This window comes from Zosterops lateralis (assembly GCF_965231275.1).
Source record: "Zosterops lateralis genome assembly, chromosome: 9".
Taxonomy (NCBI): Eukaryota; Metazoa; Chordata; class Aves; order Passeriformes; family Zosteropidae; genus Zosterops; species Zosterops lateralis.
Window position 1 is genome coordinate 22,838,175 of NC_139769.1, and position 27,074 is coordinate 22,865,248.

Genomic DNA, 27,074 nt, shown 5'->3' on the forward strand with positions numbered 1-27,074 from the left:
AGTATTTGTTTTATTCAGCAGTGCTTGAGAGAAGGATAAGTGAATAGGAAATACAGAAGATGCATTTGAGATTTTTTTTGGTCAAAATTTATCATGAGAAATTGTAAGATATGAAAAAGGGCCGTGAAGAAATTTCCCCAAGAATGTGACCCGTAAAAAATTACTTTTGACTCTACATATACCTTAGAATGTCTCTTCAATAAGAGGAAACAAGCAGTAAAGTTTTCATAAAAAGTTGTGGAGAAGAGGATGGATATTAGAAATTTAGGTGTATTAGCAACTCAGGGATTTAACATTTTCCATCTAGTCATGGTTTCTGTCATGCAGCAATTCTTTCATTATGAGACCTCTGGTGAGCCCAAATGAGTATATTGTACTGCATGGTTCTGTCTGGGTGTGCAGGACAGGTTAGAATATCAGATCTTGTGCCAAATATATGTCTATATTTTATATGCAAAGATACATATTCATATACATCTGCAGACTGCTGAATGCCTCACACCTTTCCTGGCATGTCCTTCAATCCAAGTGTTTTACAATTCACCAGAGAGTGTATTTATATTTTCTATACATGTTATGCCCTTACATGGTGGTGTGGTACATCTAAGAGAGTAGTTGGTGTGTTCTGTCTCTCTGAACATTTGTCTGCCTGAGAAGATTCAGGTAAGTCCTTCTGCCTGCTCACTAAGGCCCTAATCTTATAAGCTGTGCCAGACAAACGGCACCCCAGTAATGCCCTAGAGATCCTGAGGGCTTGATACCAAAACTCCTGCTTGAATGCACTCATAAAGATAAGGTGATATGAAAGAAAAAATAATTTCTAGGTTCTGTGTCACAGCCTGATGAAAGAAACCACTCAGCATGCTGAGAGCATGGCCACAGAAGATGTTTTCACCTGGTTGGTTTTACAGTGGCAAATCTGGGAGGAATTCTTTTCATCAGATTTATTTCCTGTTTTTCAGAAATGCCTCCACAAGCTGGTGTCTTTCATTTACTCCTTCAGGCACAGCGGGTGTACAGGAAAGAGCTTAAGACATAAAGCATCCTTATTAATGGGTACAATTTAGCACTGTCCCGCTCACAGTTGGTACAAATACAGTTGTTGCCAATCTGTGAGCTGCAGATCCCTTTATTTTCTGCTGACCTTGCTTGCCAAGGATGAGCAAGGATATTTGTCATCATTTACAGATTATATATTCCCACATCCTTATATGACCATTTAAAAGGAAGACTTGTGCCAGCAATTAAAGGCAAGATAAAATCATGTGTATAATGGCCAGTATTTTTACTTGGCTATCACCAGTTTTGTACTTGAAATATTGCTGCATGCATCTCCAGCCCTCCTGACATCCTCAAAAGAGGTGATCAAGTGTAGTTTGCTGCAGTCTGTCCTGTTGAGAATGTGCTCTTTGAATCACAGCCTATCCATGGGATAGGATTTCTAGGGTCTCTTGATCTTCCATATATATTCTGTACTTAGTTCAACTTTACAGAGTAACATTTCAATTGTCTTGTTTTTAAATTTGAAAAGAAATCTTTAAAAAATATAACCTGGAATGCTTCATAGTCCTTTGTCTATAGATGTGGAACACATACAGCAGTACTTTCTGAAAGTTACTTTACTTTTAAAAATGTCTGTATTGATTGCCATTGGGTTTCAAACTATTGCATGCATTTCATGGACCACTTAATGATGTAATTAATATCCCTTTCCTCTCATATGTTTTTATGACTGTATTCCCATACACATTTGCTAATGGAAATGGACTTTGCATGGATGGTGTGACAACTATCAGTAAGGAATTAAACCGGAGTTGTTCCAGTCAAAACTACACACCTGGAACAATTGATTGGTGAGTTCCTAAATTAAAACAAAAGTCCACAGAATGGTGGGAAGGGAACACAGGATGACAAATCCATTTCCATCTGGAATGGTGGCATTTTGACATATAGTAGGGATGTTTCTATAAATCTCTAGCCATTACTTATATTTCTGAATGTTCAAACTGCATTTAATATTTTAATTCTTTCTTAATTGCAAAGTGAACTCCTGGACTGGATGCTGCTGTAAAATCTGGGTTCCATCAATGCTGATAACTTGCAGAAATAAAAAAGGATGCCCTTAATTTAAAAAAACCTAATTCTGAGTAGCAGTAAATGATTAACAGGAAATTATTGTGCCATTGAGAGTGTCCCATTCAAGTGGTGCTGTATCAAGTGCCTATTAGCATTGATAGGATTCTTCCAAGATATGACAGCCCCTAAGAGTTAGATACCATTTATATCATTATACAGATAGCAAAATGTTCACACAAGAGGATTGTCAGTTTCCCACAGGAACCTAATGATTTGCTGAAATACAAGACATGTCAATACTCAGTAGATAACTACTGATTTAAAGTTTTTATTACTGAGGATTTTCAGTAAGTCTGCTCTAATTTCCATTCACATGTACAACTTTTTTGTTGTTGTTGTTTGAAACACCAGATTATGATTAATTTCATATTTATTTCCTTACTGTAATGAACAGGTCTCCCATTATTTGGGTGAATCGAAGTTTACCTTTATGGGGATTACAGGTAATATGCAAATATACAATTCAATTATTTCCATGTAACAACTGCAGATGATACTGACTTACAGAATTTTAGCAATGCTAAAGAATACTTGGAAGTGTTGGTGTCAGCAAGGAAATCTTGAACACCAAGTACAGCAAAAGCATAAGGATCAGCTGATTCGTACTGATTCTCTCTGTGAAATGTGTTTTTTTACTAAGAATAAAACTTACTATTTAAGTTTCCAAATTGGTTATACCATTATGTACTCTCATCATGACTGCTGCAATGCTAATGCAATAACTGTAACTTCTACATAATCCACGGTTTTCTAAGGGAAGAAGCCCTTGAAAATACCTTTAGAAAATGCACAGTTTGAATAATTTTTGACCTAGCATTCAGATTACCTTATTAAAGTTAATTTTTAAATACTGATATATTTATTTGCCTATGGATACAGTTCTTTTCTAATAGGTCTGTTTGGTAATGGTTGGAATTTATTTGGAAATAAAGCCTGAGTTTATCTAAAAATAGTAATTATGTGGATAAGCTGATATATTTTGATTGCCTTTTAAAATAATTTTGTGTATTTTAATAATTTCCCAATTCGTAGCATCTTTTTTATTTCTAGGTAAAGACACTGTGCACCCTTCAGATTTTTCAGCTGTAGGGAGCATTAAATTAAAATCCTGAGGATTGACTTCAGGCTCCAGCCTGATAGAATCCATCTTGATGGAATATTCCCATGATACATATTAAAATACAAATACTTTCTATGCAAAGAACTTACGTAAATACCTATATGGATTTAAGTATTTTGTTTTACTATTTTGATATTTGACTATTTAGATATGTTAAACTATTTAATACATACACTAACTACATATAATCTAATTGGAGGATGGTAAATGGAGCTCAGCTGCATTTAAATCTTAAAATCAATAAGTATTTATCTGTATCTTTTTTTGCGGCTTTCAACTTTCTGCATTATACACAGTAAGAAAAACATTTGCTTTTCCACACACACTCATAGCATCTTCACAAGAAAGTAAAGAGCTGACTGACTTGACTTATTTACAGCTTCCTTCTCTCTCTCTGTGTGATGTGGGAAGATTTTGGTACTGTTTAGGAATAAATGAAACTCAGAAAAATAACAATATCTAAGCTTCGAGCAAAATGCTCTTCGATGAGATGGTTTCAGAGGATTCATATAAAATCTGTTTTTTAAAATCTTTTCTTTTCATTGTAATGTTAATATCTATTCTCTAGAAGCTGGTATTAATACCTGTATTTTTTCACTTCACTTAAGGTATCTGTGGCGGTAATAAGTCTCTTTGAAACACTGCTGCTAAGTTATCTAAGCTACAAGGTAAGTATTCTTTGTTACTTTTAGGCAGAATTCATTAAAAAGTAATGAGATAAATGTTTCAATATAAAGTTTATGTACCCTTGCCCAGGCTGGTGTACAAGCTGGGAGTTGAGAAAAACACACTTTTAGAGGATGGTGTATTGTCACACAGACAGCCCTGTGTTCCAAATTTAAGTGCAAACTCTAGTATCTAAAGAGTGGAAGTCAGCAATTAAATTCTCATTATTTTTCATTGTCCACGGGCACTGTAATTTGAAAACACATTCTCAAAAGTCACCTTGATTTTTTGACACTGATTTTTCAGTTGTGCGATTTTATTTGTCTGTGCATAATGTATTGGACACAATTGTCATTGATGTCAAAGCTGCAGCTACTCAAGACATATAATTCAAGATTCAGCCCTCTAAAACTGTGCACAGAAAAACTAGGCCAAGACACTACTTAAAAAACAACAACAAAAAAGGATATCTACATACTTGTGCTATCCATCTGTGTGATGCTATTGGAATATCTTTTCAAAATGTCTTGAAATCATTTGATGCGAGTACAATATATTTTCATATTTGCATTCTCCTTTAAAAGTTTTTTTTTTCTAATAAAATTATTCCTTTTTCTTCATTCCATTTTTGTTCTGCTCTCTCTCTGCATTTTTAGTATCTGTAGGAGAAAAATACGAAAAGCATTTGAAATCATTTACCAAAGAAAATATGAAAAATTTGGTTTCTGAAGCTGAAAATAGCTTGGGGATTTTTTTTTTTTTTTTTTTTTTTTTTTTTTTTTTTTTTTTTTTTTTTTTTTTTATTACTGACATTCAGTAATTCTCAGAGCCACTGCTGAATTTAGAGACTTGTATTTCAGTGTGCTTATGAAGTGATTAGGCATAAATGTTTTCCTTAGTGCCCAATAATACTAAGAGGCTTGCAGTTGTCTGCTGTCTAAAAATTATTCTTCTTAATCCTTGGAGCATATATTGTTTAAGGATTGGGGGTTACAAGTGCAAATCAATTATGAGTAGAAACAGTCCAGAATTTATATCCTGGTGGCAAAACAGCAAAAGGCAATCACAGTTTGTGCTGTTCCTGAGTTTATTGGGCATTTTATCCTCATCCATTCTGCTTGTGATTTGCATCAATTTCAGTGGGTACAAAAGATGAATTCTTGGCAAATCAGCTTCCATGAGAAGTTACTCATTAGTGTGTGATGGATGGAAAGCTCCACTACCCTGATTTGCTGCATACACTTGTCACAGAGGTTGAGGCAATTTTGTGATTCCATTCCCTATTAGAAAAAGAACTAAAGGACTTATCTAAGGAGCAAAAAAATTTGTCACTCACATCAGTCCACTTGATGCAAACACCTCCTTCTCTCTGGTACTGTTTTCCTAGTTTTACACCATTCTCTTGAAGCTAAGAATGGTGTTATTTCAACTGCTGTAAGGCTTCTCTGCACAGCCAAGGTGACCAAAGGTGCCTCGGTTCATGTAAATCTGTGACAGATTACTGATTTTATGGAAACATTTTCAAAACTCTCACAATTTAGGTAACTAACTTGTACAAGTCAGAGAATTAGTGAGCAAGGAAACAAGAATAAGATGATTGTTTTTGCATTGCAGTGCACATTACTAGGATTTCACAAATAACCTGTAAAATGAATAATGCAGTCACTTAAGAGAATACTCCAAGAGGTTGATCTTTCTGATACCTGGTTCATGACATATGAGAAATGATTCAACATGCAGAATAGTGAGGACAGAGTAGCATATCATGCTACTATGATACAGTGGATTTGCATTTTTTTAGAGCTTTTAAATGGAGAGGAATGCAAAGGATGTAGCACTGTGTTGTGATGCTGATCACTTGGATCCAGGAATGGAAGGTTTACAATCTGCATTCTCACAGCCTAAAGTAATACATGAGGGTTTGTCCTTGGCCAGAATTCTGAAAGATGTCTACATCAAAAATCTCCATTGTCAAAACTTGCCACAGACATCTGGCAATCCTGCATATGCCTGGTGCTCAGGCACTCTCAGGGCTTTGAGCAGTACCATACATTCTCACTGCAGAAGGCAGTTCTGCAGAACTCATGATGCATTTCCATGTGGAAGCCAGAATCCTACAGCTGCACACATCCCTAATTACCTGGAGCTCATCCATACCGGCATTTTGCCTGCACAACTAAATTATGTGACATTTCTTCTCTATAATGCAGAGGAGGAAATTCCTAACATTAAAAATGAGGAAATTTATGAAATTACGAAATGGTTTGGTTTGAAAACTAAGATTTGATTTTGATTTTCCTCTTCATACAAAACCCCCTCAGTTTACAGCCTCATAATTTCACTTGTATGTCTGACTCCCACCAGCTGTAATTACACAGAAGACAATAATCCCTGTCCCTGAGGTATAGTGGCTTCCAGATGTGAGGATTTAAAAATGGAGAAAGAATTTTATATGATATGGGGCTTGTATTTAATTTTCAGTGGCTGTAGCAGGTGGTTATTTTTTCAGGGCAGATGAACATGTCATTGCAACTGAAAATATAACACTCTACTGCAAATTCTTGTAATACTGCCATGGTATGTGCTACACTATTATTGCATTACCTATGATGGAGTCCTGATACACAGCATTAGTAAAGCTGTAAGTCACTGAAGTTCAACTACCTTCCTTTTTTAATATGTGGATTTTCATCTGAACATTTAATCATTGACAGTCGCTGCGCAGATTTGGAGAAAAAGTAGAATTATCCCCATCCCCTTGCTAGCAGTAAGCAAATTAAAAGATCAATACCACTTCACTGAAGTATGTGGGAAGACCTCTCATTTCATGGAAGGAAGATCAAGTTCCATAAAGCCCTGAAGTGTTCTGAAGTGTTGGTGGCAGAGATAGAGAACTGTACTATACTGATACTGTATCCTAACTCAAGTATTAAACACTTGATTTCTTACTTCTCTCTCCAAAACAGTTGGGAAGAAAAAATACAAAGAAAAGATAAAAGATAAATGCAAAGGATGAAAGGAAAGAGATTTAGAGTGTGTATCTTTTACTTGGGAAGTACATTATGATAAACTGTAAGAAAAAGGATCCAGAGTGATCTGTATTCTATAGTCACATTTGTCATGTGTTTAAATCTGAGAAGAATGATATTCCTGAATTTCAGGTATGGGAGAGACTCCCTGTGTTTCACTGGAATATCACATGTATTTCTTATCAGAACTGTTTGTAAGCTGACTGTGACATTGTGGGGTTTTTTTCCATTTCTTTGAAGGGAAATATCTGGGAACAAATTCTGAGAATACCTTTTCTCCTGGAAGTAATTAATGCTGTCCCTTTCATCATCACGGTAAACATATTTGAATTAATACATTTTCACATTGCACTTTTATAGCTGCACAGATACTCTTACTTTTTTAAAGTAAATTTTATTCTTATGTGGATGATGAGTTTGTGCCTATGGGAACAGAAATTTGCCAACAATAAGACAATAGTTTTCTACTGGAGTGGAATCATACAGGTAGCTTTCCACTTCCTCTTCCATGGGCACAAACAAAACCAAAACCCTCCAACTCTAACTAAAGCACAATCAATAAAATAAACCAGCTGGTTATAAAAATGTAAGAATCATTCATGTCTGCAGTGAAAACTGACTGTGTTCCTATTTTATCTAATTATCTTGCATGTGGTTAATCACAAAGGAAGACAAAAATGTTATTTAAATCCAAATCTCACGCTAGAAACACATTAATAGTAAGTGTTTTTCCCCAAGTGTTTCAATGCTGCTTGAATAGTAAAGCTCTATTCCTCATCAGAAAAACTTCTAATGAATTTGTTAATTTTTCTTTCAGATTTTCTGGCCAGTCCTAAGAAACCTGTTTATTCCTGTATTTTTAAATTGCTGGCTGGCAAAGCATGCTTTAGAAAATATGATTGTAAGTATGCAAAGGAAATAAATATTCTAGAGTTGTATTTTTTAGTATATTGTCTTCAGTGGGATTTTGGCAGTACAGTCCAACCCTATTAGGAAGCTAACCAGATCTGTATTTAGATTATACAAATGGTCAAGCATTACTAAACTGCTTTCTGCATGAAAATTAGGAAAAAGTAAGACATGAATTGAAATCTCAATTAGTGTAAATTGTTACTGTGCCAGTAAAGGAAATGGCAGTGGATGGTTCTTTTGCTACTCTGCCATTCATACACAATTGCAGGGAACTCAACTGTTAGGCCATAATTGGGCCTTGCAGCCTGTAATTTGTAAGCTAGACATGAGCAGACCTCAAGGCAGCTTGCATTAGGATCAGAATTGTGCTGGGATGAACAAAGAACTACTTAAATAATCACAGATTCACAGCTGGCGCTTCTGCACCTTCCATATTATCAGCAAACTTGTAAGTGCATTTGAGTGACTGCATTGCTATCAGGGCACTGATAATTCCTCTACAGAATCAGATCCTGAATTATTGGTTCAACCCCAAAATAACACCTCTTTTCCATTGATACAGAATGATCTTCACCGAGCCATCCAACGCACACAGTCTGCAATGTTTAACCAAGTCCTTATTTTAATATCTACCTTATTATGTCTCATCTTCACTTGGTAAGTGCCCAGATCCCCTCTGTTTTTATTATACATGTTGGCTTCTCTTTCTCTTCTATATGGTGATAAAATAGGCATTTGGAAACTATGCAGTGAAATAGGAAGGGTGAAACACTTCAGTGGAAGTGTTAACTAGCACCTGGGGTCTGGATGCACTGGGTTTGGAAACTGAATTTGCATGCATAGGAAAAGGAATCCTTCTCACTCTAAGGAGGGAAATACAGATGATGCAAAAACACAGGATATAGTAGGGGGAACTTTTAATGTACCAAGAGTGCAACCTCAGCAGAGAAATCACTCACATGTGAAGAGTACCAACAGAAGTATATTGACTCACACCAAGGTCACCTTCCTCTGGACTGCTGGGACAGAGAAGAATGTGCAATATCTTAGCCTTAAGACTTCGACCAAGTCAGGTTCCCCTAAGGATTACAGGGGATAGCTGTTAATAATACAGATAACAGACGGTGTAGAATGTGTTAATCTAAAGTCCTGACGGTACTGGATGGTAGGATCAAACAACCAAAATGTATTACTCTGAAGAATGTTTTGCTGCAGGACCTGAGAAACTTAAATTTGCATCCAGAGGAAACACCACTGGATAGCCCTGTGTTTATATTGTGCCAGAGCAATATGGTTTTAGCCAGGGCTGGAGGCAGATAAAGGATTAGTCTGGCTATACAATAGCTCTGTAGCTTGCTTAACAGACAGAATTTTCTCATCAGTAATGCCTGAAAATTGAGAATCATACTCAGGGGGAATACAGAACCATGTACAGTGTGATACAAGCTGGTGTACAAGAGGACAGTGAAGAGAGAACATGGTTCTGTGTGGAAAGGCTAAATCACCTGTATTTATTTTACCAGACAAGATGCGTTTAGGTCAGCACATAAAGTTTGGTGTGTCATTTTGGAGACAGTAATTAGATTTTCTCTTACTTTATTTGTCTAGCTTGCTTTTCTGATGGTCACTAGTATGAGTGACTATAGATAGTCAGTGTTATGTGCTGCCTAACCCTTTTGGTAATAAGTGTAACATAGGACATGGCTTTTTAGAAGAGGAGTTTGCTCTAGCCAGTGGCTAAATGAATGGTCCAATTTTACCCTTTGTCTTAGGGCCGCACACCTGCCTAATGACAAACGCTGCCTGTTCCAGACAGTAATGAATTTTTGTGATATTTAATCTCCTATTGAACATTATGTAATTTTATATGCATAAGGACTTGAACATTTTTAATTTTGCTTCTTAGTTTTTTACAATACAAGGTGCTATTGAGTAAATATCCTTCACCAGTTTTATCTACCTACTTCAATATTCTACTGAAATGCTGCACAAATTATGTATCCTGCTCACCAGCAGACATTTTCATAACTGACAGTAAAACATGCAGGAAGTGGCAAGCTCACCTGTAATTATGGCTGGGCTCAACAGCTGCAGATACTACTTCATTATAGTTTGTTATTTACTGACCTAGGACTGACCCTGCTAGACTTGCAAATAAGCTAAATGAGATGAAGACACCCAGTAATGCAGTAACTAAGTAAATAAAAAGCACTTTTTGACTGAGAATAGTAGTTCCAACATCTGCAGCTTCTCTAAGACTGGAGTTGTGTTCAAGTGATTGTTACTCTTGTCTATGTGAACACACATTATGGCATTTTTACACATTCTTTCTTTATACTACTGCTTATATATTTGAAATACCCCGAAAAACCTCTATAAGCAGTCCAAATCAATTAACTTAGTGTCTTTGATTATGTTACATCTCTGGTGAATTCAAGAGAGCATTTAATTTTACAGACATCATTTAGAGTTTATGTGAGTTCCTTCCTGCTGAAGGAGGACCCAAGTCCATTCTAAGCTGGAATCTGTCCTCTTAAGGGTACCTTTTACCAGACTGATCATTCATGTTTTCTGCAAAGGCAAGCAGTACACAGGTCAATACCCCCAAAAACTTTTGGGAGCCAGCACTTGCACAGCACACGAAACTTTTCAGGTATCACCAGTCTCTCTTCATAAGCATGTTTTGGTTCCATGTAGAAACACTGCCCTGCTCCATGTAGGGCCATGGCTTCAGTAAAGCAAAATTACTAAGCCTGTATTAGTAGCTTGAGTGCAGTGCCTTCAGTTGCAGAGCACCTTCCCCTAGAGGGTGGAAGGCGTGCTCATGGTGTGCTTTTGGCACCACTGACCTGCCCTCATCGAGCCTCCCTGCTGACACTCAGACTCTCTGTGGATTCAGCTGAAACTCCACAGTGCCCTTGGCTCCAGGCTTCTGCCATCTGCTGCAAGAGTAACACCAGCACTTGTGAAGCTAGTATAGCTTTAAAACACAGGGTTTTCTGTTCAAAGCCACCTTTTTTTGGCAGACACATAGGCAGAGATGGAATGGAGCTTTATATGGGAATTACACAATGTTGTAAGAAGTCCAAGATGGTATGAAGCCCAGAAAGATTCCTCACTGGCTTTGTTCCTGTCTGCATATAATAAGTATTTTCAAAATAACTTTACCATAACTAGCAGGAAACCCACAGAAAATGAATTTTACCTCGTGCATCATCTGTAAAGCCATCATTTACATCTCCACATCAGAATTTTATAAGTGGTGGTTACACAAATAGGCACAATCCAGTTTATGTCTTACAACTCAGGTGGAAGCTTTCCAATGAAAAGTGAAAAAATAAATGATCACAGGTTACAACTGATGGGCTAATCTCACAGTTGCTAGATACCATTATTCAGGCTGTCCTTTGCACTGACAGTATAGTAGAAAAGGGCTCTCTCTGTGTTTTTGCATACAGCTGACAATTTTCAATGTTATTGCAGAACAAACAGTTATCATAACAAAATGTATGCTCTACTCCACTCTTTGCTCTTTGGTGATAATTGTTTATGGATCTAGGGGTGGAACTCATTTGCAGGTCAGTAAATCTATAAGATCATTTCATGTATCATTCATGTAATTTATAGATTACACACAAGGATTTTTTTTCTCCTTTTTTTCTGACTTCAAAGACAGATTAGGCTGTCCAATGATTTTTTCTTTCTTTAAACATCTCAATGGCCTTGTAACCAGAGCAATTTTACATCTACTAAAACATGTGTGCTCCAATATGACAGACTGTTCAGCAGTTACTGTTGAGAGAGTTCTAGCGAGAGTTAGAGACCTAGTCATAATATGTGTTGTCATTAAGCTAATGGATGTTTGCACTTGTTTGTCAAATGGAATACTAATTATTTCTGTAAACTGTACAAGAAGACAAATAACAGTGAATGAGTATTTCAGGCATCTTTCTGTGACACAGTGAATCAGCTATTAAAAGTTATTTTGAATTTTAAAGCAGTGTTAGTCATATATCAGCAATGTAGAGTGACTAGCTTGTGAAGGAGGTGGCTACAAATTCTTTGAGATGGACAATTATTTTTTTCATACTCAAACCTGCCCATACTTTGCTTACACTTTCATGGAAAGCTCGCTGAGGTCAACCTTAACATTTTTTACACTCCAGTGCTTTCAGCATCAGAAAATAAGAATGTTTCCACACAGTACATGACAAAATACCTGTAGAATGCCAGTACTGTAGCCTCAATGGCAATTACCTACTCAGAGTTCTCATCCAGAGGAAGCAGTAGGAGTAAGCTGCTTGAAAGGATGAAGACAAATCCCAAAATTGATCTAGTCCAAACAAAACAAATCAAGACCTTATGATTTGGAACAATGTGTCAGAGGAAAAAACCACCCAACCAAGAAAGGATTAATCACAGAAAATTTTAGAGAGAAAAAGGTATCTCAGTACTCCAGTTCCCTTTATTATCAATAGCTAGATGTAAACACCTCAGAAGGTGATCTGAAGGGAACTAAATCACCCCATGGAGGTCTCAACTTTACCTTTCTTTGTTGATTTTGACAGGAGCCTACAATGTCAGTTATCCAAGAAAGATGCCTAGCCTTAAGTAGGATAAAAAGTGTTGGTGGATTACGTAATGTAAAACAAAATGTGGATTTTTGGGTCTGCAGTTCTTTCTGTGATGTTTGTTGTACAGCAGTCTCAGTGTTCAGCACCAGTCTCAGTTTGATTTAGAGAGATTTTCTGCATACTAGGACAGCACAAGACTATGCTTCTGTCTTTTGGAATCCAATTATTCTAGAGTAGTGAAGCATGAGAAGTTTCAGGAGCTAACAGAAGAAACAAGAGTTGCAGAATTCAAATGCCAGAATTATTATGCAACAATAATTGAAAGTTCTAAGTAACTGTAAATAATACAAAATAAATTATTCAGCTATTACAAGAATCCCACAAAGCACTGAAGTAATAGCAGCGGTACTTTCCTTTCTCTGAAACAAAGCAGATCTGTCAGGAACCTGCTTGTTTCAAACACGTGATCTCATTTTTCTGGTTTGAAGTATTCCTGTGCAGGGCTCTCCAAACATCAGCAAGTAGACCTAGAAGTAGGCCAGTAGCACATGCAGTACCTTCCGCATCCATTGTGCCAACTCACACCCTCCCCTTGTCCTGCTCCTCAGTTCCTGGAACCAGGGCAGCGTGGTTGGGTGCTTTCTCTGTGCATGTGTGCAATGAAAATTGAGGTCGAGTTCAGACACTGCTTTAACACTTCCTTAAGTGAGGGACGATGAAAAGGCTGTGCAGCTCCTGGGAGGTCAACAGCAAAGCATTTCCTAAAATATCCACTTGTTATTTGCGAACAAATAATCTATAAATTCAACTACAGTTTATGTGAAATACTATCTTCTGGGAAAAGCTGTGTGCATGAACTCAAGGCCAACATTCTCGTGAGCTTTGGTAGGAGAAACACGTATTGAATACAGAGTTTATCTTTTGTAGGTACAGAAATTTCTAAGGTGGCTTTGGTGAAATCTCCTGTATGACACATGTTTAAACACTGTTGCCAAAAATAGTTGCCAATTTAGATTATTTAAATGAAACAACTTCAAATAAAACTCTCAGAGTTTCTTTTAGAACGCAGATTTATGGGATAGCCACACTTCTTTCACCTTTGCTAGCACTGGGATCCATTTGCTTACATGCCTTTGATTAGTACTTAAATGGCCAAGGCTTTTCAAAAGGTGAGCAAATGTAATGGAAAATTAGCATGGAAAAATATAATAAACCCCACAATTGTTTCTTTGATTAATGCCTTTTCATATTTTTGTGCAACTATTGATTTGTGACAACACAGAAATACTACCATATACAATTTTCTTTTTTGATAGCTCAGTATTTGTAATAATACACTTTAAAAATATTTTTGCATATTTAAATTCAAGAGTTCAGATCTGAAAGAAGCATGTGGGTGATTAGTGCTGTTGAGGAGTGCTGCTTAAAGACTGTAAGATAAGGATGTGTGCTGGTTGGTTGTTGTGAAAGGCAGATCAGAAATCTGTATTATAGGGAGAGCAGAAGTATTGAAGCTCAATCAGAAGTCTTTTTGGCTACCCATCAAAGACAGTTTCTATGGAAACCTAGATAATTATACAGTGATTTTCATGCTATTTTAGTTATTAATTTGGTAGTGACATAATATTTCCTTTGTTAATCTTTTTAGATGCTTCTACATAGTTATTTCTAAAATAATTAGGTCAGCATCTTTCCCATGGCTCATGCAGGGAATTCTCTGTGCCACTGATGTAATGGAATATTTAAAACTAGACACAGACACCAGCGAAATTAAAAACAATTTGAATAGTCTATTTACTGTGGTCTGTGGAAAAAAGTAATAAAGGTTAGAAGGTTCAATCTCAATTATGTTCTTAGTGTGGGAGATACATTTGTAGTCATCTTGTTTGCTTAAAATAAAAAACAACCAGACTAAATGATAGCTGCCTTCACAAAGCCTCTCTAAAATGGAGTGTCAACAACAGTATTTATAAGCCAATTCTCCTATTTGGAATATATATAGAAATATTGAATTAAACAATAAACAGTGTGATTGAGTGATTTTTTGTTCTTTTATTTCACCCTGGAAAATGATTCAGCTTCATGAACTTTTGATCTTTGCAAGTTACAAACTTTGCTAATTTTCTAGCACAGGTTACAGGTCATTTATTAATCTGAAAATCTGTAGTTCCAAACTGGATGTAGATAAAGGTGGGCAAAATTAAGTTTGTATAAATTTGAAAGACAAACTTAACTTATCCACATTTTTTTGTCTCTGTTGCAGCACACAATATCTCAGTATTTCAGTACAATACAGTGTGTACCTCTACATTATAGGTCAGGTAAATCATCCTTTGATGATTAATGTGATTGCAATTTAACAGTCTAGTACTATATTCTGTAAATCAGTATTTTAAATTGACACTGGGAAGAATTTTAAGCCTGTGTTGCAAGGCCTTTACTCTTGGTGGGACTTTGACTTTACCATTCTGGAAGTTCCAGCCTCTATCCTCTGAAACAATTCTATCTGTCTCTTCTAAAAAATTTTTAATGCCATGTGAAGGTACTGAAACTTCGGTAATCAGAATAGGCATATTCAAGGACAGTGAAAATCATACATTCAAAACCGAACCCCTGCCCAAGAAGGAGATAAAATGTCCCTCAGATTCTTTCTCAGTATTATCTCAAATAACTTCCATGGGATGTAAAAATGTCTCTCCAATACCAAGTGCTGCTAGTATTTTCATCAATAATCTCAACAACTTTTCATTAAAGATGCATTGAGAATATTAGGGAGTCACAATATTTTGGAAAACATTATGCACTCTGAAAATGCCACTGGGAGAATTTCAGCTTTTATTATCATGACATCTTGCAATAGAGTAATAATATTACCAGATACCATGACAAGCAGAGCTTGTTCTGGCAGCAGAGACCAATTACCATTACAAATGGAGGAAAAAAACAAATGATTTTGAGTCATATAACATTTGGACTGTTAGAAATACAATTCTAAGACTGCATCTCCGTGGTGTCCTTTCTCCAGCAATTGCATTTTGAATTTTGCTAGAGATAATAAAATGAAGCTTATTGCTAATAATAACTAATTATGGCTTGCCAACAAATGTAAAGCAACATATGAAATTCCTCAAAGTTGGTCTAAATGCATTCCTGTCCTTGTTCCATTGTAGGAACAAAGCACAAAATAGAGTGACTATGAGGAATATGTAATGTCTCTGTAAAATTAAAAAATTAAATTAGCAAAGTGTTTTTTCTGTGTCATAAAATGGGGTTTGGAGAAAATCTAGAAGTGATTGTCCAAAGAGCAAGGACAAACAAGAAAAAAAAAAAAAAATAGAATGCCATATTCCACAAAAAACCCTCAAACAATTACTCTATTTTAGTATGTGCACTATGCATCTTAGATGTGCATGTCTTCAAAATTATGAACCCTTGACAAAGATTCACAGGAAAAATGCAGTCAGATAAAAGGATTTGACATAGGGAGCCAGGGCAATGAACTGAGCAACCATGCAGATGTAGGTTTTGTAGTAAGCTTTCCATTGGTTTATAAACACACAGGCTTGTAAGTGATCCCTTGTGTGAAAATATAAATGTTACATATGCAAAAGATGCTTGTTACCTTCAGAACAAGGGTGACAAGAATAACTTCAGGAAAATAAAATGCTGGAATGAAAGCTGATCTGGAGTGGAACCAAAGCCTGCAGGATGTGAAATACTGTATGATCATACTGACAAAATAAACCTTAGGTTTTGGTTTGGTTTTGGGAAGACTTGAATAAAACCAAGGGTGTAAAGTTTCCCTTAAAGGGTCAATTTGATATACAAAATAAGTGTTAGAACCCTCAGTCTTCCATCTCTTTCCTTAGAGGAAGGCATTACATTTCACAAGCTTCATTTTGTCTTTGCAGTAGAAAGAAAAACCTGATACTCACCTTCTCTCTTTGAAAACATTCTATCATTTTAGACAGTAGCAAATAGAATACAAGTGTAACAATGGTGAGTAACTATGTTGAAAATGTTACTTCACCAGTCAGTAGCTGGCATCAAACCATCATCACTCACAATTCCCGGCTCAAAAATGAAGTTGTCATTAGCATGCAGACTTAAAAAATAAATATATCTTTCATTGGCTGATTTATTAGGCTGACAAACCAATTATTTTACTTTATAAAGATTTGGTGTGTTGTGGTGGCTTATGCTAACACATTTAACCGTATTATCCAATGCCATCAGTTATTCAGGTTCTCCAGTGAGCAGTAACTCATGAGAGTGATTTGGGATCAGAATTAACTCTTCAGTGCTTTGTTCACTTTTGTTGTCTTATTCACATTTCAACTGTATTTTAAGGGTGTGAAGTTTAGCAAAGTTCATATTTCTCAAATTAGAAAGTCAAGAGTTAAAAAAGTTGTTTGGTACAATGTTGGCCATACAAACAGAACTTGACACCAGCCTCCAGGAACTATTCACTCACTCCTTGTCTGTGTTAAACGTAACTTTTTGGCATGTTGAAAGCACATCTCAGAGGCTTTGGCAGATATCAGGTTGTGATACGAGATAATCTAAAAAGAAATATTTTAATACACCTATAATGGTTTTTAAAATAAAAAAAAAATCACATCTCTAAAATGCATTTTTTCAAAAAAAATCTATATAGTTGGTATTCTGTTAGAAATTACTATAATGTTTAGACAGATGTTTTTCAAAAAGTGAAGAGTAGAGCCACAGTCAGCCATAGAGTGTCACCCTTGGGTGATACACACAAAAACCTTTAGTCTGTAGATATAGACCCTTTAGGGTATAATCCAAATAAACAGCACTCTGATTAGTGAGTTCTGTACTTCCATTGGTAATTAAAACCTTCTAAAAAAAGTTAAAAGTAATAAATTGGTTCTGTTATCTCAACCTCAGTAAAACAGCTAACTGTGTACTTAAAAAGGAGCTTGAATATATCCCTAAAGCTGAACATATGCTCCCATTCTTTGCACAAACACAGCTGTATTTTTTTTCTCATTTCTGGAAGTTGTGCATTTCTCCCATACATAAGTGTATATTATGTATACAGAGTGGAAGTGCCTGAGTCAGAACAAAATGCTTTGTGGCATTCCATTTCATTTTCTTTTTAATATTTTAGGTGATTATTACCAATATTATATATACAAAGCAGAAGTGCCTGAGTCAGAACAAAACTCTTTGTGGCATTCCATTTCAGTTACTTTTTTTAAATATTTTGGGTGATTATTGCCATTGGGTTTCATACGTGACAAGCCTTATTCAACTGCTGAGAATGAGCACTTAATCTGCTTTTTGGTTTAAATACAGTCCTATATTTTGCAAGTTTCTTTTAATTAGAGATGAGCAGAGGAAAAACAAGTAAATGCAAATATCTTATGCAAAGAAGTTAAAAATAAAGTTACTGATGAGAGGGCACAGCTACATATGGGCATGTACTTGCATTTACTAAAATTGGATAAATCACTGAATATTTCAAGTTGGAAGGAACTTGTCATTGAGTCTAACTCCCTGCTCCTAACAGATTTACCTAAAACTAAATCATATGACTAAGGGCTTTGTCCATATGGTCCTTGAACTCTGACAGGCTTGGTGCCAGGACCACTTCCTGGGGGAGCCTGTTGCACTGCCCAAACACCCTTTCAGTAAAGAAATTTACTTCTGTTTTAACTTTCCCTGTGGCAAAAAGGGTGATTGTGGGTCATCTTTTAACAGTACTCCTTCACTTGATCTCTTTTTGTTCACTTCTCTAATACTCTAAAACTATAAAAGAAAAAAAAATGCGCAAAATATTCTGCCAACTTTAAGGCAAATATGAAATGCTTCCTCTTGAATATTCAGAGTGAAAATCTAATTTTAATGAGTTGTAGTGCATGTGTAGTAAGAATAAAATCTTACTGAATATTCTCCATGGGCTAAGCAATCAAGGGGAAAACATGCCAGACAAAACATAGCAGAGATTACAGAATATGCTGTCAGTCCTGGTAGGCACAGTGATCTTCCTCCTTCTTCCTCCCTGCCTTCATCTCTCTAGTGTTGTGATCATTGATCCCATTTTCCTGGGTGCTTGAGGAAGTTCCCCTTTTCACTCACGTGTCCCCTGGTTTTTAGCCATTATGACACTACCTGTGCTCTTGCTTTAGATGATGTGTATTAATCATGCACACTGGGTTTTTATCCTAAAAATGCTTGTGTTTGTTACACAGTCAAACCTCACATTTCAAGAGTCCTGCGAGGTTCTGAATTTCAATGATTTTTAAAAAGAGTAATATGTATAGATCCATTTGAATTCCAGCCGATTAAATTATTAGACATGAAAGTTTTTATTCAAGCAAGCACATTGTCAGAACAGGTGGCCTAAAGAAAATTTCTCTGACTTTCAGAAAACTTTTTAAGTATTACAAGTTCAGGATTTTTCACTCAACTAAAACATTTCATTGAAATCACCAGATTTCAATAGAATCCTGTGTTAACAGTAGTGAGGAGCAGGAGAAAAATGATGATGAAATCCCAGAGCTTGCTGATCAACCCAAACAATACACAGAGAGTTCAAGGTATCCAAGCCCTCTGGCTCGTAGCTGAAAGAATTGCTGGGTTTCCAAGCAGGAACTCAAACCATAAAGGAGTCTGCCCTGTAATGCATGATGGAGTATATTGCTTTTATCTCCTCACAGATTACCTCCTGTAATTTTCACCCCATTACACAAACTCTATTTAACACTTTCCCCCTTCCTGGTGTTTTAGCAAACCTAAGCATTACGTCTGGTGCTTTATTATATCCTTTTCACAAGCCAGTTGTTTCCTTGGTCACTGTCCAAAAGGTTGTCTCTAGCTAAGACTGTGGGTCAACAAAGAGGTGACTCTGAAGTAAAAATACCTTTCCAGAAAGAACATAAACAAGGAAAATTTATGTGGCACACATTTTGTGCTCTTGTTTTTTTAATAAAAAATTGTTATGAAATGAAAGAGTCAAAGCACAAGTATTTTAAAAAGCCCCAGGCTGTATTTTAGGTCACATTGCAGTTTCCATACACTCCTTTCTATCTTGCACTCTGCAGTGAACTTTCTGCTCATCATCAATCTACAGAGGGTGTTTTGAATAGACAGACTGGATGTATCAGTGCACTTTTCTTGGGTCTGCCCAAGAAAACAGCCACCCCTTTAAGCAGCTGTGTGGATGCTCCCCTTGTAAAGCAGCAGCACAGCAAATGCTTCCATGTAGCTCATGCCTGTTGGAACTGTCTTTGCCTTGACTATCATGGAATGGAGCAGCCACATTGAGGACAAACTAAACACACATGCAGAAGGTTTACTTTTGTAGCCCAGATCCAGCAAACCTTGCTGGCAAGCTGCAGAGCTCTCTCTGTAATTATTGGCCAGATTTTCTGTTTCTAATGTTGACAGGGAGGTTACTCATCTGACAGTAGCTGGTGGCCTTTGTTCTTTCCTGTTCAGGTGACCTCATGGACAGAGGTACCAATACTTAAAACACCTATGCATATGAAAGAAGCTTAAATGATGCCAAATTGTGCAAATGTGCACATAACAGCCAAAATATTGAAAGGAAACACTCACCATGAGAACAAAGACCATTGATGAGATAGTGTTTTCACAGGGCAGCTTGAAATGCAAGAAATGTACACTGCTGTCCTCATGTGATCTGACTACAGCCTTTTATCTTAAACACTCTCTCTATATTTACATTTTTCAGAAGGGAGGACAATAGAAAGTTTCCCATTACCCAAAGTCTGTGGAAATTTAAGCTGGAAAAGAAAATACCACATGTGAGCTTTCCGTAGGGTTGCACACCTCATGGCTGCCGTTAAAGGGGATAAGACAAGAGGCATTTGATTTGAGTCACTGCAAGTTTTAGACCACTCCAGCCTGTATTTGTTACTGCTTTGAGTTTCACAGCAGAATAAGCAGTACAAGGAAGTCCATTCTTCCTGAATATTACTTATCTGTTATTTTCCAAGAAATTCTTTTTTTTTTTATGGTGTTAGCAACCATAAAATGTTGCAGGTGGAGTAAGGTGACTTGGCTTGGCCTGAAGCAGTTGTTTCAATAGCAGCAATGAGAGCAGCAAAAAGAAGATGCACTCAATGTGCAGACAGATGAAAGGCTGTCAGGGAGATGTAAAAATAGATGTAAGTGTAAGGAAGATCCATGAATATCTTTAAAAATCAAATGAAAATGCAAAATCTGATAAGGAGAGAATTTTGACTTAACAATAAAATTAAATCCATTTGTCATTAAAATATGCCATGACTTGAGTTAGGTTAAAAATTAACAAAAGGTTTCTGTCAGTAGCTAATAGAATATTCTGCACGCTGGGTTAGCTTTTTCTTATGCACATTTAACAAATATTCAGATAATGAATCTTTCAATTGTTAGTTCAGTTTGATTGAGGGAGTGTGGGTGGTTTGCATAACAACTGTTACACCCTAAGAGTGTTTTAAAACTATTGCAAGAAACATTAAACATTATGTTCTAAAGCATAACATATCAGTGTATTAAATTAGAGGTTTGCATTTGAATTTCCCAGCACAACACATATAATTTTCAAATATTATCTATAGATTACTTAATTATTCTTCCCAAGGAAGGACAGGTATAGAGTGTCACCTAATTCTGTAGCACCCTGCAGGTGAGGAGTATCTGGTGGTTAAGTAGTGACTGTATGATTCTGTTTCCTGAGTAGCTCCTGACTCCTTGTCTGAACAGTCCAAAACCTCAGGCTCCAGCAGGCTCTTGGGTGCCACAGTGTTGACACACTGGAGCTGGACTGCCAAAATTTACTTTGTTTACCATCAAAGCTCTGGGGCAGACTGAAAGCACACACAATACAGGTGGTCCTTTGGGCTTAGAGGCTGAAGTGTGGACAGAGCTGCCTGTGGAAACACACTGAGCTGTAGGCTGCCCACAGAGGGGCCCTTCTTGTGCAGTTTCAGTGACTACAGCTCTTTAATTGCAGCTCCACTTCTTATCCCACTAAAGGCAGCAGCAGTAGAAAGGTTCTCACTCAGATTCAACAAATATTTATATACACTTGGTCATTTCATAATACCCTATTCTGCTTAACAAGATGTTCTGCAGTTGCTGGAAGTCACATGAGTTCCTATGGGAAGAGTTTATTTTTATAAGTTGAGCTTTTGCAACCATATAAATATGGTGGTTTTTTTATTTATATGTAAAAATGTTCTTTTGCTGCATATAAATGTTCTGATATTTGAGGAAGGAAAAGGCTTATAAAGGACACCATGGGTAAGTAATAATGAAATCATCAAACACCATCATTTGGAATAAAGATAAAATTGGAATACAAACAAAAATTACCTTGCCGTATGAAGAGAAAGTCCAGATTAATTTCTGACATGGTGGCATTGTTGTGTAGTGAAAGTAAATTCATCACCCTTAGCTCAGCTTGTGTTCAAAGTCCCACAGAACTGAAAAGTTTGATTCAAGGCCTGTTGAATTAATCCAAGTCTTCCCCTTCCCTATTGTGATTCTGAAAAAAACCCAAAATCAACACAGTGTTGTACAAAAATGAATGCTGGTCTGAAAAAAATCCATCTGGAAAAATAGAAAGATTTGCGTTGAACTGTCTGATGAAGTGGCATTAGAGTTGCAAAAATGTCTGAGATTGTTACAACTTTTGTCCTTTAATATTAAGAAACCACAATGTCAAGTATCTGTTTTATCCAGTCAGTGAATACCTTGCAGCTGGTGTACTGCATTTTAGATCAGTTGTTGCCAACTAAGAACAGCAAGGGTATTTATTTCTCTACCAAAGTACTTTAAAGGCAACATGACAACCTTCATCTTTCCAGTCAGCAGTTCTCCCTCATTTCTTTCACTGTCTTGTATGCAATTAATATTTTTTATGTCCTGAAATGGAATTCAGTAATTCCTACAGCTTAAAGCCTTTTATGTGGAATGAAAGGTGAAAATAGCCTCTTCTTATTATAACGCTTAAATTTGGTATATTTTACATGATATATATCAGATTCTGTCATATTAACTTCATGAAAATTGTACATTTACTTAAACTAGTGGGGTTTTTTCCTGTTTTAATATTGTTTGTGTAAAATTGCTTTCATAAAATAAATCAGAAAAAATCCACTGATTTTAGAAAAGACCTGAGAAAAGGCACAAGGCTTGGAAAAAAATTGAAGCATTTGGTTTTTAGCAAGTTAAAAGCTCATCTTCAGGGCTTTTGGATGGGATTTACATTTTATTGTTGGTCAGAGTATTTTGTGATTGTTGCTTCACTCTTTTACTTGCAGCAGTTTCTGCTCATCCATTGTTCTTTTTGTTTGCCTCTTCATTATTTACATAAGAGTCAGGGTTTCTGTCAGAAAGCATCAGGTTTTTAGGTCACATGTAGGGTGATTACCAACACCTTCACATTCTGCATGTATTGTCTCTCAGAAGTCAACAGACAATATTTCCATTTGCATCTGATACAGGGAATAAAAAAGAAATGCATTTAATGTCACTCCAGTTATATTAGTATTCAACCCAGAGCTTTTGAAAATTGCATGTTTAATGATTATATGAATACTAATTCTCCATACTGAGAATTGCTGTTCCATAATGTCTAATTTTAAAATATGGGACAAAACTGCATCTGGTTCTGCATGATGTTCTAGAGAAGACTGAACACCCCACAGAGACAATTTCTATGAAAAGCTGTTTTTCTCTGTAAGAAGCAGGGCATTCTCCAAATACAGCATTAATCCCAACACCACGTTAATTTCAAGGCCTTAAGACTGGCACCAGCTTAATATTAACATCTTTGGCAAGTAGTGAGCACCTTTTGACAATTTGAAACAAGACCTCTATACATTTATCAGGGTTTTATAAGATATTACATCTTCTAGAATGAGACTGAAGAATGAACTGTTCTGTAGGTACATTTTATTTTGGTGTAGAGATTGAGGAAGTTTTCTTAAGCAGTTACAGTCACTATGGTGGTAAAATATGTCTCAGATGCTTGTCTGTATTTCCCAGAAAGTCAACATGCTCCCTTTCTTTAGTATTTCACTGTATTTGTACTTAACCCATGAGTATTTGCTACATCAACAATTGGTGCTCTATTAACAATTTTGTTGGCTGATAGTTCATTCCAATTATTCTCATAAAGAAAAAAATAAATCTGTGGTAGTAGGCTCAGAAATTGTTAAAATGAACAGCAATTGGCAGTATAGGACAATCAAATAATGAGAGTTTAATTTCTAATTTGTTCTAGCATCACTATTCTCTGGTAGGATATGGGGAAATTGTAAAGAGTTTTAGATGTGGGAAACTATTGAGGACATTTGCTTAAGCAGAATTCCTGTGCTTGTGAGTTAGTTCAGGTGTGACCTCTGTAATACAGAAGCACTGAGCCTTTGCCACAGAATCCCACTGAATCTGATAAAATTAATCCAGGCTGATTTCAACACATTCATTAGCTAGTCCATTCAGCCAGCTACTGTGAATGTGGTAAAGTGATTACACAAGGTGGAACTCAAAGTTACAAGTCCAAAGAGAACAGTGCTGGTAATTGCTCCCTATTGCTCAGCATACTGAAGCAATTCTGACTTTTGGCTCAGCCTCTGGTACATTATATTAGACCTCAAGAGGTTGTATGTGTAAACAATAATTTTCTCTAGAAGTGAAAATGGAGAAATCAGATTAATTTGTCAACACTGACAAATTAAAATATAAACTAATATCAAATAGACTCTAAACAATTGGTTATAAATAAGGATAGTTAATGTACAGTATTTGCAAAATACTATCCAAATGGTTCTTGTTACATCCATTTCTGTGACATGCTTCTACAGCATGATAAAAAATGGAATCTCAGGGATTATTTTATTCTGCAGTATTTATTTCTGTAGTGCATGTAGAGACAGTTTATTTACAAACAGGAGTTAGTTTTGGCACATAAGATACTCAAGCAAACAAAGATTCCTGGAACTCGAAAGACAGCTTCCAGTAAAACAGAGACTGAACTCTCAAAAGTTCAAATAATACCCAAACTAAACATTACCAGTCTTCAGAGATTACATGTTATTCTCTTTACTTTTTGTTTTTCAAGTGCACTGGTAGCAGAGTGTTTGGAATCATACTTCTGTCCTCTGGATGTTTGTAATACATTTTCTAGTACTACTTTTACTTCAGCAGACACTTAGTTTGGCTTTCTGTGGGGTTTTTTAGAAATACTAAATCCCCTTTGCTCTGAGGCAATTTTGTTTTGTTGTAACTGCCTCCCTTAGATCCACTGTGAAAAGACTTCCTGAATTCACAGGACTCCTGAAATTGGCATAGGAGGTGCTGAATTGGCCTTAGGTTTAACTAGGGACTCTCTGTGTACTGATTATTCCAATAGTTTATTTTCTCCACAAAATCCAGTAGGTGTTAGCATTGCTTCTACTGTACATTCCTTTCCTGCTTGAAATAATTTTGTTTATCCAAGGATGACTAAATAAATTACTTATGTTCAGGAGATGAAAGAGGAAGAGGAAGCAAACAAAGATAAAAATATCACCAAAAATATCAAAACAAGCAAAATATGAAGCATGAATTACTGCACATTTCATTATGTCAGGAAACATAAAAAAGCAGACAAGAACATGTGTATTTTTACATGCAGAATTTATGCTAAAAATAATGATTAACACTTCATTTCTGAAAAAAACCCGCTGATACTACTGTTCATCTAAGGAATTGGGATGTATTCAAAGATGTCAGTGATGTGGGGAATGGCATAACTAATCCATCTGGACTTTTTTTGGTTTCTTGGGCATCCACTGATGTTCCAGTCACTCCCTCTGCAGTGTAATCAGGTAATTCCCAGATGAATGGGAACACGCTATCAATGCTGAGTAACATTTCTCTAAAGGCATCGTTGCTGAGCTGAAAGTGTAATATTTTTAGGGGAGTAGTCACAGAGGTAATATTTTATTTTGTAATTAGACTCCCATAAAGCTGTCTCTTTGAAAAATCAGTTTTTTTCTGCAGTTTGGTGCTCTCTGGCTCCAGTAAAGACAAACAGCAGAGCACCAAAACACCCAGTCTTGGTAACCTGGTTTTGGATTTATCATTCCCTTGTGTGCAGGTGAGAGCTTCAAGTACAGTTTGATAGAACTGCAAATGAAGTGCAAATAATTTTGAGGAAAGAAATGAATTTGGTCAACAAGTTGTTAGAAGGGCTGAATTTCTTCTTCAGCAAAGAAGCAGCTCCCTTGTCTTACTGACTTTAATATTGTTAACTGAATGTGGGAAGCTCTGGCTCATGCCCACTAAATTCAATGAGAAACATCTCAAATCCACAACATTTTGGATCAGGCACATTATTTTGATGGCTTAAAGGAATAGGAATACATAGAACTGTAAGAGAGTAGAGCTGATAAAATGAAATCTTGATCTCACTAAATTCAATGGGAATTCTACTTTTCACTTAGAAAAGGCTGAAATGGTTCATGGTATATTACCTTACTGCAATTCAGCTAAAGTATGATTGGGTTGGCCAGCTATGGAAATCTCAATAACAACAACAGCAACAATAATTCAAGACCTGAGTTTTCCTACCATCAAGCTATTAAAGAATGCTAAGGTTTTGCAAAAAGAGCAAGAAATAAACAGTTCTAACTCCTTGAAATTGAGAAAAAAACCAGCCTGACAGTACCAAATTTTTTGTTCCATCCTGTCAGATACAAGGAGTAAAACTGACCCTTTTGCATTTACAAACACCAAGCAATTCGCAGGCATGAGCACCAGAAAAATTACATTTCTATCAATGATAGACTCATACATTATGGTCCAATACAACCTCATCTGCAGAAATTTAATCCACTAAGGGCAATGGTGTAACAGTCCTGTTACAGGGGAACCATATCCCTGGCTCAGTGTAACTGTTGCTTTCCTGGCCCCTAAGAGCTTAATTCCTTAAGTCAAAGTTATGTGTTTCTGGGATATATCCACAAAAGGCAACTAGAGAGAAGAAAATGAACACTGGTGATTAGGAATAATAAAGAATGAAAAATCCATCTCCATTCTGCATTTAAAATGATATGTAACTTATGTGAATATTGATATTAAAATAGCTTCTTTTTCCATGTTTCAGTGCCTTTACAATATCCTCCATTATTTCATATTAAAACTAGAAAAGGCTTTAGCTGAGAAACTTCCTTGTCTGAGACCAAAAGAAAGCTTCATTAGCATAGTTACTTACAGTCCTTCTGTTAGTATTTTCAGGGACAAGAATATAATTATCTTTATACTAAAAAAAAAAAAAAAAAAAAAAAAAAAAGGGAAAAAAACCCCAGCAAAACTGTGAACATAGTGAAATAATGGAAGATCTGGATTACAACTCCAGTGAAAAATGTGGGATGAACTGGATGGGAATATAAATATCAGTTCTGACTGAAGCATGAAACTTAGGCAAACAACAGGGAAAAAACCCCACCCTTTTTAGAACATTTTGAGATGTGTGAAAACTACAAATGCTAGAACTGTGAAAAGGAAACTGGGAATTTGATCCATATGTTCTGGAAATGCCACTGCCCACAGCTAAATTATATTTGGAGAACAGAACAGAGAGCAGAAGAACAACTGCTAACACTGTTATAAACA

At 36.2% G+C, this 27,074-nt stretch overlaps 1 protein-coding gene across 1 annotated transcript in view; it reads left to right on the forward strand.

The window, feature by feature from the left end:
- Positions 1-27,074, forward strand: part of KCNT2 (potassium sodium-activated channel subfamily T member 2) — a 118,293-nt gene that overhangs the window by 35,892 nt on the left and 55,327 nt on the right. Inside the window, exons 4-9 of the mRNA XM_083867396.1 lie at positions 1,797-1,853; positions 2,531-2,579; positions 3,865-3,924; positions 7,192-7,266; positions 7,769-7,852; positions 8,426-8,520. Of these exons, the coding sequence (XP_083723522.1) occupies positions 1,797-1,853; positions 2,531-2,579; positions 3,865-3,924; positions 7,192-7,266; positions 7,769-7,852; positions 8,426-8,520 (420 nt within the window). The remainder of the gene's footprint in view (positions 1-1,796; positions 1,854-2,530; positions 2,580-3,864; positions 3,925-7,191; positions 7,267-7,768; positions 7,853-8,425; positions 8,521-27,074) is intronic.